General features: G+C 47.0%; 1 protein-coding gene across 1 annotated transcript in view; it reads left to right on the top strand.

The window, feature by feature from the left end:
- The first annotated feature begins 6,774 nt into the window (after positions 1-6,774).
- Dct (dopachrome tautomerase) overlaps positions 6,775-14,536 on the top strand; it is a 34,343-nt gene continuing 26,581 nt past the window's right edge. The window contains exon 1 of the mRNA XM_055609822.1: positions 6,775-7,167. Coding sequence (XP_055465797.1) covers positions 6,873-7,167 — 295 coding nt within the window. The 5' untranslated portion in view covers positions 6,775-6,872. The remainder of the gene's footprint in view (positions 7,168-14,536) is intronic.

Here is a 14,536-nt window from a genome sequence, read left to right as displayed (position 1 = left end):
GGGGCGGGGCCTCGATTAGCCTCAGCCATGAAAGGGGTGGGCTGTCATTGGAGGTTTGCTGTTTTGTCTGGGCTGGCCAGCCAGGAGCTTTCCAGATCCACCATCTCCCAGCACTCAGGTTACATGCCTGGCATTTTACGGGTGCTGGGGATTCAAACTCAGGTCCTTATGCTTTTATAGCAAGCAAATACTCACGAAGTCATCCCCTCAGCCGTTCCTATGCAGGCTTATCCGTACAGTTGTAAGTCAGAAAGCCTGTAGTGAAGTTGTTGTGGAGAGCGTAGAGCCTCCTGCAAATGCTGGGGCATGCACTGGAGCCGGTTCAGAATGGGCCAAAGGGGGTTCTCTCCCTCCCACAAATCTGTGTTTTGAAGCAAAAGTCATTCAATTGCATATCTGTACCACTCATTAAATTGTAGAAGTGCAAGTAAAAAACACCCAAACCAAACACCACGGGTCAAAGGGCTCAAAACCACATGACAGGATGAGCAGTGAAGGCCCCACAAGGGTTTACGAAGGATGGAGGTGAGTGCGAATGAGAAAAGTTTGAAATTAGAAAGTGTTTTGATACCTTAGCACAACCTTCAGGACAGACTATCAAAAGTACATAAGGAAGGGGAAAAAAGTTCCTGACACTTAATTCCTCTAAAACAAACAAACCAACCAGCAAACAACCAAAAATTCCTCATACTACCAGAAAAAGAAAAGAGCTTAGAGAGAGAAAGCAAAACCCCTTGAGGACAGAGGTCCAGCATTTAGGAAACAATCTGGACCCAGGAGGAAAACAAGCTAATCTCACAACGCCATGTTGTGCACTACAGAATAGATAGAGGACATCAGACAGGGGAGTCGCTCGAGCAGGGGGCTAAGACATGGGGAGGATTTTCACAGTGAGAGGCCTGTGAGAGAGGAGCAGACAGCTTGCTGACAGCAGAAGACAGACACCAGTGTCTCCTCTGTGTTAATCTTAGCGACAGTCCTAGGACACTGACTGTCCTGGTCAGCGCCTCACCCGTGTCAAGCCGACCTTTCCTGCTTTACCTGTGGGGGAGGCTTGCATTGCCATCCTGGCTGCCAAAGGCTTGCTCCCTCATGTGAACCGTGTGTGTGTGTGTGTGTGTGTGTGTGTGTGTGTGCGCGCGCGCGCGTGTGTGTGAATATTCTCGTTGTCTATAACTCATTGCCCTTGACATGCATCCAGTCCTGAGGGCAGCACAGTGCTACAAGAGGAATGTCCACAGAGTGTCTTTTTAAATGGACTATGGCCTCAGCTGTGAGAAGGCAGCTTCTCCTGCTCTTGGGTCACTTATCTCTGTGAGGTGTGACAGCCTCTCTCTACAGGGTTTCTTTATTTTCTTTCTTAAACATTTTTTAAATTTGGAAATGACAGAATTTGCCAAACTAAGCTTCCAGGAGAAAAATATATCCAAAAGCACAAAAGAAATCCGTGTTCAAACATTGGCAAGTTTCCCTGGCTTTCAAAACATTCTTTATAGGAATTTTTGATTTTTTTTTTTTTTTAATATTCTTACTGGCAACAAATAGTTTTGGTATACCCCATGCTATGCCCCCCTGAATTCTGCTATTGAGTGCCCTGCAGACTTTTCCTTTGTGATGAGTGGCACAGTGTTGTTAATTGTAATCCTCTCAGATCCTTTGTCTTACACCTGCAATGCCTCATCACCTATACCCACCTCAGGGGCCTTTCTGAATTCCTTTCTAAGTCTTGCTAACAAACAAGAGTTCTGCTAAGCATTTATCACTCTTTGATTTACACAGAAATCTCTCTCTTGTGTGTATATATACACATCTTATCTTTCTGCCTCATCTGTCAGAGTCTGAGCCTGCTCCACAACGCACAAATTTACAAAATGACAAAATAAGAATGGACTAGACCCTGAGTGCCTCAGCGTGTATTGTGAGGTCTGTGGGTCCGGAACTGTCCTCCCTGGCCGAAGCAGAGAAAGAAACACCATATGGAGATTCACAAGGCTGGAAGGTTCAATATAAACTGGGAACGATGAGGAAGCACCACTTTTCTGGCTACTAGACCGGCAGAGAAATTCTTCCAATGAGAAGTGTATTACAGAATTTCATAAATATCAGTGCCATGTGATACTTCATTAGAACAGACTTTAAGGTATGCTAGCATCGTGACACCAAGGGTGATTCAGTCTATGACGAGCCTTTCTCTCTCTCCAGGATTTCTCTGTGTAGCCTTGGGTGTCCTGGACTTGCTTTGTAGACCAGTCTGGCCTTGAACTCACAGCGATCCACCTGCCTCTGCCTCCCTGAGTGCTGGGATTACAGACATGAACCACCATGCCTGGGTCTGGACACCTTATTCTCAAACGTTCCTTTGTCTTCCTTCTTCAGTACGTCCTGTTGGGTATGCACCAGCACAACAGGCAAGTTCCCTATTCTCAATTGTAGTCAGCCTCCTCTGCTGAGGGAGCAATGTTAAAATAACCAATTTCTATAGAAACGCCTAAGTTTCAGAGGAATCCTTTGGATTTGTTTGCTTGCTTGTGCACAGACAAGGTCTCAGGCAGCCCAGGCTGGCTTGGCCTGCTCTGTAGCTGAGGATGGCCGTGACTACTGCACCTTGCACCCCCAGTGCTCAGCCCCACCATGCCTGGGTTATGAGGTGTTGGGATGGAACCCAAGGCTTCACACGTGCCGGGCAAGATCTTTACCAACTGAGCTACACCCCCAGCTCCTCCGTGTGTTTAAATGAGATAGTGGAAGGTAAAAAGCAAGTTCTTGGCATAGAGTAGGAGACTAAGAAATCTAAATTTCCTGAGGCTGGAAAAATGGTTCAGTGGTTAAGATCACGTGGCCACTTCTGCGGAGGACCTGGATTCAGTTCCTGGTATCAACACGGTGACTCACAACTGCCTGTAAGTCCTGTCCCAGATGATCTGGTACTCTCTTCTGGCCTCCATGGACTCCTGCATGGACCTAGTGCATATACATTCATGTAGGCTCACACACACATTAAAAAAAATCTTAAAAAAAGGTTTTCTTTTTTTTGAAGTATCGCAACCAATTCCTCAGACAAGGTAAATATTGTAAAGCAGCATTTTGAGAAAATCAGGACCTTGGGGCCAGGGAAACACAGTTTTCCTACTGCTTTGTTAACTGAGCTCTCGGTCTCCACTTCCTCTTCTGTAACACATAACAACCAGCACTTATGTGAGCACCGTGAAGAAGCCGGAAGCGTGCTCTCTGAAGGTAGCGTGTTCAAGCTGAGAGGCGCTGCATGAACGGCAAAGGGCAGCTTCTCTCAGGAGCTGACGCTGTAGTGATAGGAAGCAGGGAGCATATTTCAGGCAGGAGAAACAGCAGTGCAAGGGCTAAGCTAAAAATGAGCAGGTCTGTCTGGGCGACCGTCACTGCAGTGCTCTGCCCACCGCAGAGGGGGAGAGAGAGGCCGGCAGGGGAAGGGTCTTCTAGTTCAGCAATTCCCAAAGCATCTATGGACAGTCTTGAAAAACAGTTTTAAGGCTAACGTGGGATCTAATTGCACATCGTCTCTGGGCAGATGGCCCCCCTACATTCACACCTGACTGAACTCGCACTTGAGCTTGTGGCAATGCCAGGCTTCTAAATGCTGAATCCCATTCTCTGTCCTCACTGTACTCATCGGAATGTAGGCCAGCAACACATGGGTTGACCGCTCTGCTGACCGCTCTGAGAAGCACATGGAAAGATGTCTGATTTCACTCTAAGTGCTTTAGAAAGTATTGATGGGGAAGGAAGAAAGAGGATTCAAGGATTCAAGGACTTGTAGGTCGCTCATAGGACTAGAGGACAAATGTGATGAGATGGAAACATTTGCTTTGAAGGATTCTAGACATTTGAGAGGACTGGTCTGGGAGGAAGCTGGCTGTGAGTCTGGGCTTCACAATTCTGAGCAGGGCCCAGGAAGTAATTCTGGGCTCTTGTGACAGCCTTTGTGTAAAGCTTCAGATTGCCTGTGTCACATGGCATGTTCTGCAATGAAAAGGAGACAAGAAAACCTAGTGAGAGAAATGTTGAAAGTCCATCAGCTTCAGGTTCCCAGAATTTTGACTGTGGCATCTACAGAACTTCACCACTGCAGAGAACACAGATGACAATCCCCCAGCCTCCAATGGTGGCAGGAAGTTCAAGAGGTGGAAAAAGATAGGTGGAAAAAGCACCAGGTTCAGAAAGCATTTAAACCCGTCCAACTGTTAGGTATCATGATTGTAGTAGAGTCAAGTTTCTTTGTGTTGATGGCGTCCTGGATTGACTTGTCACCCTCCAAAAGACATATGTCTCAGATCCTACAGTTAGGAAAAAGACCTTATTGTGGGTGTAATTACCTTAGGCTGAGAGTATCCTGGGCTATCCTGTTGCTTCATTATCCCATGATCAGTTTTCTTAGAAGAGACAGACTCCAGGGATACAGACACGAAGAAGAAAAATACTTGGTGGTTATGGCAGGGGCTGCAGTATGGTCCACTCAGGGACAGACACCAAGGACAGTCAGCAGCTGGCAGAAGCTGCAAGGGACAGGGTTACCATAGGACTGTGTATTGATGAGACATGCCAGCGCTGTCAATGCCTGAATTTTAGACCTTGGTTGTCCAGAAATTTGAGAGAAATGTCTATTGTGTAAGATTCTCAGTTTGTGAAAATTGACTACAATGGCCTAGGAAAGGAATGCACGTGGTCTGTTAGCTTGACACTGCTGCAAGCCTTCATCCTCATACTGTGGCTTGCTGCTCTGGCTGTGCAGTAGAATCAGAAAGCGAGCTCAGAAACTGCCGATGTGAGTCTGGGGGAGATGATGTGGCCAGCAGCATGCTTGCTGTGTAAGCGTGAGGAACCCAGTTCAGGTCCCCAGCACCCGTGTAAGGAGCCAGGAATTGTGGCACACCCCTGTAATCCCTGTGCTGGGCGAGGCAGGAAGAGGGGGTTCCCTGAGGTGTGCGGGTCAGCCAGTCTAGCAGCTGGTTCAATGGGAGACTCTGTCTCAAGAAAACAAAGCAGAATGTGATTGGGGAAAACACTGTGCCGATCTTTGCCTCCACTTGCACATACACACATGTACACATGCCTTCCAAACAGATATACTATAAGTGAACACACCTGCATGCAGGAAGCATGCACGCATGAGTGAGCCACTCCATGCACACGCAAATTTACACGGCTGATGCCCTGTACGCATTATCACGAGTCCGATGTCCAGAACTCTGCGGTACAAACTACCATTTAGTCACAATTGAACAACACAGAGGTAGCACAGAAGGCGGGCAAAGGGACACCTTTGGACTTTCCCCTCTCTCCCTCCCTCCCTCCTTCCTTCCCTCCCTCCCTTCCTCCCTTCTTCCTTCCCTCCCTCCCTGCCTGCCTTCATTCTTTTCTTAAAAAAAAAAAAGAAAAAGAAAAGACATGGCATCTCTGCTTAGCTCTGGCAGGCCTTAAACTCACTGTGTAGGCCAGGCTATCTCCAGCTCACACAGATCCACCTGCTTCTGCTTCCTGAATGCTAGGATCAAAGCTGTGTGCTGCCACACCCTGCTCTTGTGTACTTTGCTCAACCTTAAGCAGTCCTTTGACATTTAATGTTAGATACATTACATCCACGTATAAGGTATTCTCAGACCCCGGCTGGAGCAATTTTAAGTCAGCAATTTGTATAGATCTCACAGCACCAAGACAGCCCCCTTTCCACCATGAAGGAACAAATGCTCTGACTGACGACCACCATTGCCTGTCTGTACATGCCCATGGTACCCCAGAAGAAGCATGGGGGGTGGGGAGGACATCCCTTCCTAGATTAAAACCTGAGGAAGCCAAACTCCAATGCAATCAAAAGATTTCCTTGCAAGCCCCACTTCAGCTTGTCCCACGTCCTTCCTTCCAGAGAAATGATGGCAATTGTGAATCGTCGGTCGCACACTCTTCCTGTTACACCGACATGCTGGACAAGAGAAGAGGCCGTTATTATCTGGAAGCAGGAGGATTCCTAACTGTGCAACAAAGCAGTTCCTTGTATAGATGTTCCTTAATAAATGTTTCTTTATTTCGGGGGCTGCGTGATCTCCTGTGGCTGTCTCTCTCCCATGTCAGCGAGCAGTCATGAGGGAGCAGCACTTGGCCAGCTCAGGTCTGTAAAGCGCCTTTGATGGAATGCTCACTGCATCTATTGACGCACTGGGAAGTCTGAGGTCACAAGCTTGGCTGAGACACATGAGCCCAATAAAGAGGCTGGTTTTGGCCTCCTGACACAAAGCCAGACACTTTATCAGCTTCGTTGTACGCTTAGGGTCATGTGTTCACAAAGAGGATTTCTCCAGTTATAATCCCCCTAATGATGGCTTCTCCCAGCCCTTCCCCACCAGGCCCCGTGGCTTGGCGGGCCAGAGAGAATAAAGGCAACACGGTGCTTGGCTTTTGAACTGAGTTCAAGGCAATTAAAGTCAAGGGCTAAGGAGAGCAGGAGGAGGCTTAGAAACAGCGGCATAATAGGCACTATGGTTGGAGCGGTCTGTAAATTAACTCAATTAGACAGAGCCTGATTTAACGGGGAACACTGGCGGGAAGCCCTCCCCTCATTAAATTTGATGTTACAGGAGCTTCTGATGAAATGAAATTTGTGTTAGTTGTTTGACTCACATAAAATAGCATGTGCACGGGCATGTACGCGTGTGCACACATGTAGGTTCCGTGATTTAGGTGAGAGTCTTGAGAGGAGAGAGGGAAGGGATAGAGCTAAAAAAAGAAAAGGGAAGAGAAGGAAATTTGAGTGAGTGACTGCTCCAGGACTTAGTGGAAGACAAGGAGAAAAGCCAGACAGAAAGCAGGTGGGAAGCCTGGCCAGGTCTTCCAATTCAGAAGGCATGGGCCTTGTGCGCTGGGGGCTTCTGCTGGCCTGGCTGGGCTGCGGAGTCCTGCCTGGGGTCCGGGCTCAGTTTCCCCGTGTCTGCATGACTTTGAGTGGTGTGCTGAAGAAAGAGTGCTGCCCGCCTCTGGGCTCTGAGTCAGCCAACATCTGTGGCTCTCAAGAGGGCCGGGGGCAGTGCACAGAGGTGCAAACGGACACCAGGCCCTGGAGTGGCCCTTACGTTCTTCGAAACCAGGATGACCGTGAGCAGTGGCCGAGAAAATTCTTCAACCGGACATGCAAGTGCACAGGTGAGGCCCTACCGGAGCCAGCTGTCACCGTGAGCTTGAGCTTGCTGGGGACTCCGAGCTGGGAAAGGGATGCTTTCTGAGGGAGAGCTGAGGCTGCCACACTGTTAGGCTAGCTGGTTTTGGTGGTGAGTCCCTTCAGCAAGGTGGACGGACTGGTTACATCGTTCACGCCTTGTACGTATACTCATGAAAACTAAATCAACATTACCTGGCCACGCCTGATTTCTGAATGCTTGCCAACATACCTTTGGCTTGTTTGTTGGGAGGGGAGGCTACAGAGATGGAGAGCTTGCTTTGAAACTAGAACAAGTCTTTTCAAGATGGATCTGGCCTCTTCAGCAATGGGTTCGCACTTGCTGAGGCTCTGGGTGTGGCTTGGCATCCGGCAGGGGGAGAGGAGGCAGGTGCTGCAGAGCTCTGCTCTCAGCATTTCTCAGGGTTTGAACAGACCGCAAACAGGGTCCATTGGCCTTGTTCAAGCCAGGGCCGGACTGTAACTTTGCCAGAGTTGGGAAGAAGATGGGGCAAAGCAGCTTCCTCATTAGTGAGGTGATATTAAGGACCAGCGGCTTCCTTCTACCAATGTCTGAACTCCAAATGAGCAATATCAGACCTTCCTTTACAACCAGGGTCTCTCCCAGTACTCATTTCTATGAAATCTCCATTTTTTCTCTTGGCTCTTCTGGGGTTCTTAAGTCTTCCTCTATCCTGAGTTTTGGCTCCCAGAAACTTTGCACAACGGTGAGAAACACTCAGTCTGGCAGGGCATATGAAAAAGTAAAAAAACCCGCAAACAGCCGCTCCAACAAAGCCCTCAGACACCATTCCCCAGCAGCCAGCTGCTCATGGCTTTCCCTTCTGGCATAGTTCTGTCTTCTCACTTGCTGCTGATACAGGAGAGTATGAACGATCCAGCCGTGTCAGGGTCTGATACTGCATCACAAAGGGAGGGCGTGAGAACGCCCCAAATTCTGCCCTTATGGTTTTGTTATAAAATATGTCCTATTATGTTGGAAGTTCTGAGAGATCAAGTGCTCCAACACTGAAGTACACCCCAGCCCTTGTAATCATAAATTATGTGATTCAAAGGAATTTTTACACCCAGTTTTGCTCTAGATATTGTGACAAAAGTTATGATAGCATATTTTATATGTATTATCCATTTTTTTTCTGAGCCATTAGAGCATCTGTAGACATTGCTTTATAGGTGTTCAGTCGCACAAGGGGCCCTGGATTCCACACTTGACGTATGGGAAACCACGGGAACATGGGTAACCTTTGTCTTAATCTCTGAAGTCATCTTCGGCATGACTTCGGCATGTTTCCATGTCAATAGGCAGCAAAATGCTGTGTCTTTCTAAAGCTGAGCTTCTCTGCATTGGAGTCCTGGGCAGAATGCTTTAGTAAGTCAGGTAAAACAGCTAACTCACTTTACTCCATCTTTGTAGTTTTCGTTTGGATAGTGAGAGCACATTTGCTTTTCAAAAGCAGAAGTGGGGAGCAGAGGACAGAGCAGAAGAGAAGGTGCCCTTGCTAGGCCTCTCTGTTGGAAGTATTTTGAATATTCCTCAAGAAGGGACAGAAACGTGGGTCAAAAAGAGCTACTTGGAATGAAACAGAGGCAATGGGTCAGGCGTCGGGCGTGTCCTCAAGCTTCAGATGTAGATCATCACTGTTCCAGACCCCTCTCAAGGGGCACAGCCCGAATCTCCAGCTGCTGATCAGCCATGGCCATCCTCCGGGGCCTGGCTGGCCTCCGGCCGGTGGTTTATCCCCTCTCTAAGACCTCTTCGTCTCCAGCTTGCTCAGGACCATTGCTTGTTCTGTGCTGCGTACACATGTGAGTAAGGTTGCCTACGACGTGCTGTTCGCAAGAGGTAGTTTGATAGCTTCTCCTTTCATCTAGCTTTTAGAGGTATAATGGCCACACGAAATTCTGCTCACAGCCAATATATACAATCTAATAAGTTTGTATAACACGTAGTCTCACCTTCCATGTTCCTCTCACAACAATCAAGGTAATGTGTGTGTCCGCCACCTCCAAGAAGTCCCCTGTGTTCTTGCTTTTTTTGGTTCTGCAAGAATACTGACCATGGGCCTCAGCTTGGTAGCACATTCTTAAGTGCACAGCACCACAATATGGAGTGGCTCTCCAGAACTTACTGCCACGAGTCACTGTAACTCCATACTCCTCCCCTCCCTGCCCGCAGGCCTGGCAACCAGGCTCTTGTCCTTCCAGTAGCTAACCACTCGAGATGCCTCAACTGGAGGCCCAGGCATCACTGTACAGTGGAGATTTATCTCACAGAGCACAACTCCCTTGGGTCCATACACAGGTTGTAAGAGTAGGCAATGACCCCACCATCACCTTTTCTTTTGTCAATTTACTAATTTTTTTTGAATTCTGGGAATTGAGTCTAGGGCTTACACACACTGAGCAGACATTCTACTGCTGAGCTACACCCTCAGTGTCCTTCAGGCTCCATTCTCATTGTCTGGGTGGTCTTTCTCTTCTCCCCGAGTGGCTTGCGATGGAAAGCTGCTTTGTGTCCCTAGTTGCCATCACTGCATCACTTGTGAGCTGTTTCAAAGACAGACACATGTTCTTCTGTTCCCCTCTTAACGAGCAAGGGATCCGCCTGCCTGAGTACTGTCTTTGTAGTTTTCAGGTGCTCTGCGGAATTTACACCTGACTTTGAGTATCCCAAAGGCTCTGGGAGCTATCTAAATCACCTGGGACTCTCTTGGCTAACCCAAAGCGTCTAAGAGATGGAAATTAGTGTCTGGCCAGCAGAGTGCTGGGGACTCTGCATTGAGAAAACAATGACTCCACGCTTTCCACTGCAGGCTGGAGAGAGAAGATTTAGCCTCGTAGAGGAAAACTAAAAAAAATCAACAAATCCCATGCCCCAATTCTCTAGAGAAAATGTCTCTATTCTCTACTGGGATAAATTAAGAGCAAACTGCTGAATGTGACTGTCAGAAGGAGCCAAGCTCCGGGAAATGTCGGCGTGGCCGTGGTGTCCGGCTCACCTGACAGTTGCCATTTATGAGCAGATGGCACTTGTAGCTGTGTGTTTGGGCTTTTGAAATCCTTGGGCACCAAATAGTTTTTGAACAGTTGGCTGAGAACTTCTTGTTTGTACAAGCGACTAAGTGCCTCATTTTCCAATCTCTGAAATGGGGATAATGATGAAACCACACTTGTAAAATCCTTTTTGAGCCCTGCAGATGAAAGAATCTGTGTGAGTATAAAGTATTGTTATTAAAATAATAGAATCTCTAATTAAAAGGAATGGGCTGTGTCGAGTTCCTTGTAAACTCGGTAATCGCGGTCGTTAAGCTTACTTAGTCTAATAGCGTTCTGAGTTTGAGCCTCGCAGTGCATGTAGGGACTTGTGTGAAAGATGTTCTCTCTCTCCTCATCCTAGTTTTAAGTCAGGAGAGCAGCTTGACTTTTTTTGCTCAAGGACGATTTCACTCAAGGCGGTACAGATTGGAATCATCCCTTCCCCCACTTTCCCTGTTTCCCAACAAGAGAAAAAAAACCCATAATCTTCTTTAATGTGTCCCGCTTGTATTTCTTACCATGAAGGAGAGGAGGAAGTAATTTAAGCTGGTGAAAATGGAAGAGATACACAACATGTTACTTTTTTTTTTTTGTATGTTTTCAGTATTTTGATTAATTCTTTAGGCCAGGTCTGTCTGTAAGCTAAAAATAGAAAGGACCTGATGTACACGGAGAAAAGGAATATATATATATATTTAACTGAGTAAACTCCTGGGTTGTAAATGATAAGTAGCAAGTATTTTCTGGTGAGCGGTTGAGTGTCTGTGTGTGTGTGTGTGTGATGTGTGTGTGTGTGTGTGTGTGTGTGTGTGTGAGAGAGAGAGAGAGAGAGAGAGAGAGAGAGAGACTCTGCTTCCATCCCACTTCTGAGACCATTGTATCTGGCAGGCAGTGTGGGTCTCCTGAATCAGAAATGCTTCTTCTGTCTTTTGTCACCCCACAGAACTTGGTTTCTTTCTGTGTTTATTCTCCCTGCAGCTAGGGGTGTGTTGCTGTCTCACGGTGCTCACTTGCTCGTTTTCTCTGCTCTCTGGTGGTGCCTAAGTCATGTCTGTATTCCACAGTGCCTAATAAATGGCTCTTTTCTCCAACTTTCAGTGTTCCTTCCATCACTAACTCACATGGCATTTATTTCCACTAAGTGTGTTGAGCCCATGATGTGTGGAAATGGCAACGGACACAGTGTTCAAGGGTTCGCAGTAGGACTACGTGAGGACAAGGCACGGCTCTGCCACTTGAGAGGTGGCAACAGCAGCCCTTAACACGGAGCTTGTTGTGCCCCAGACACAGTTCTCTGCGTTTTGTAACAGGACATTTATTTTTCACAATAGCTCTGTGGAGAGAACTCTTATTTTGACATTGCAAGCTCAGAGAGGTTCAGCTCAAAGCCATGAGCACTGGCAACTTGTCTGAAAATATAAAGAGCTGTGGGGACAGAGGAAGGGATTTTGAAACTCATTTTAAGACTTTTTTAGAGTAAAAGATCTTTTATTTATCCTTTGGCAACTTCATATTTGTGTACTTCACAGTTTGATCTTATATACCACAGCTTCTAGGAACCCCAACTTTTCTCTTTTGCTCTCCTGAGGAAAGAGTATTCTTTCAGAACAATTTTAAGTTGGGATAAAAATTAAAGTAAAAAGTACAGAGATTTCCCACAAATCCTCTTCCATATGTGAGTCCCCTCAATTTCACACCCTCTGTTTACTTTTGAATAATTAGGTTGTAGACATTATGTAAATTATGTGCTGCAGAAGTGAATGAGGAAGAGAGCTGTCGATGATAGTGTTTCCAGTCACGGCAGAGCAGTGCTGTGTGGAATCACCACGTAAGCTCTGAGTAGTTCAAGTTCTACATCAGGGCTGCAGAGTCAAAAATATCTTTGTCTTTTAATGTAAGAATGTATCACTGTCGCTGCTCTACAATTTAAGTGTGTTATTTCCTGCTATTTAAGAATGCTTTTAGGATGGTTTTTGGTCTACAGAAAAAGCAGACAGAAAGGACTGAGGCAATGGCTCAGCTGGTAAAACATCCGTTAGGCAACCATGAGGACCTGAGTCCGGGTCACCAGCAACCACACAGACAGCCAGGCTCACTGTGTGCTTAAAAACTTTTACTACTGCTACTATTATTATTATTTTACTTTTCAATGATTTTTATATTTGTAGGAAGCATTAGTGATATAAACAGAAACCTGGAGACCTTGTTTTATGCCTTTTTTGACTTGTTTTATGGTAGAGACTATTTTAATTAAGATAATGTAAAGCCAACTATCTACTTTAAAGTGTTAAAATTTTCAAGTGTGGATCCTGGTGCCTGTCACTTGGAGCTTTGTGACTGAAGGCCTTTCATTAACGCCCAGCATCATGAGCTAGACTAAACTGTCTTCCATTTCCCTCAGGAAGATTTCTTTGTTTTGCATCTATGAGTATTTGCTTGCGTGTACAGATGTGCACCAGCTGTGTGTGTGCGTGCACGCGTGCGTGCATGCGTGCATGCCTGTCTGGTGCCTGAGGAGATTGTGGGGGCTGGAAATGCAACGGCAGTTGCCTACAATTGAGAGCTGCCGTGTACATGCTGGGAATTGAACCTGGGTCCTCCGCAAGAGCAGGGATTGATCCTAATCTCTGAACCATCTCTCCAGCTCTCCCTGTGCACTTGGAATCCCAGCACTGGGAAGGTGGAGGCAGGGTAGTTAGTTCTGGAGCTTGCTGGTCAGCCAGTCTAGCTGAACTGGGGAGTCAATGAGAGAGTGTTTGAAAAATGAATCGAGAGTGACAGAACACACTTAATGACTTCTAGCATTCACATATGCACACACATACACACACACACAAACACACTCACACACACAGACATACTCACACACAAACATACTCACATACACACACACAAACATACACACAAACACACACACACACACACACTCAGTGAACAGAAAGCACACACATCCTCTGTGCAGCACTGTCGACCTCACATTGGTCTTGGTGTCTTTCCCTTTGGAGAGAGGACTGCGCCCTCTGAGTAGACTTTACAAACAGCTGCAAGTCTGACTGACTCCTCAGTTGAGTAGGAAGTGTTCTTCAGACATAAATTATTATTCAATCACTTCTCACAAATTAAAAAAATAAAAAGGTGAATGATACCCCAGTGGTCGTACTGAGAAAGAAAGAATCTTTCTCTTTCTGTCCTGTTGATGGTGGGATGGAACCCACCCCTGAGCCAGGCCTTCTTGGTGGTTCAAAATAAACATGTAAACATGGCGACTCCAAGTGGCTGAGGGAACACAGCTGCACTTGCTGGCGGTGCAGCTCAGTGGGGAAGGAGGAACAAGAGGATCCTGGGAGCATGAGAAGGAGGCTGAGCAGGGAGCTGCCATCGGCACATGGAGCCACCACTTCCATCTTCTGGAGACAGGCACTCTGATCTTCTTGTGGGAGGAATGGCGGAACTTTCTAACATGTCACCACCTGAGGACTGAGGAGTGGGTTATGCCCAGAGTGCGAAGCCCACATGGTGCCCTGTGATGGTGGGTGAGAGAATATAGTCTTAGTCACTACTCCCCAGGGACCCTTTAGAGTCCGCTGGCTTCCTCTTGTCTCCAGGGTATGAGAAAGTAGAGATGTTTGTCTGCAGACAGCAGATTCTGAAGGACTTGCACTTCTTGACATCACGGCAGCTAATTCACTTTTATGATTTGCCGGACGACATTCATTTTTGTATTAAAATTGTCTCCTTTGTGAAACATACTGGCACTTTCAAAGTTAGATGCCACCCAAATGCTGGAAGTCAGCTTGTTTGTATTATCATTATTATTTTTTTATTATTACTATTATTCTTATTACTTTCCAGACAGGGTCTCTGTAGCCCTGGCTGTGTTGTCCTGGAACTGGCTATGTAGACCAGGCTGGCCTCAAACTCACAGAGACCTACTTGTCTGTGCCTGAGTGCTCAGACTGATTATTAAGCCAAAGGATGCATCTTTGCTGTCCAGTGGTGTGGGTTGGCATAGACATTAGAGCTTAGCAAGGCCGGCTGCGGTGTGGAGCGGACGTTAAAAGACAGGGTGTCTCCTGCTCGGGGACACCCAAGAGCAGGTGACCTCCTTTGCTGGGGTTGCTGCAACAAACAGTGCAGAGAGTGACAGAGGGGACAGAAGTTATGTCCTGCTACTTCAGGAGGAGGAGGCCGGGGAACAAGGTGCCAGCGGGGCTGGTGTCTTCCGAGCCCTCTCCCCTTGGCTTCGGGACCACCCCTGAGTTCTCATGGGGTCTTCCCTCTGTGTGGGTTGGGGGCTGC

Source organism: Psammomys obesus, unplaced genomic scaffold, assembly GCF_907164565.1.
Source record: "Psammomys obesus unplaced genomic scaffold, mPsaObe1.curated_primary_1811, whole genome shotgun sequence".
Taxonomy (NCBI): Eukaryota; Metazoa; Chordata; class Mammalia; order Rodentia; family Muridae; genus Psammomys; species Psammomys obesus.
The sequence above is the reverse complement of the archived record's forward strand: the minus strand, read 5'-3'. Positions and strand labels throughout refer to the sequence as shown.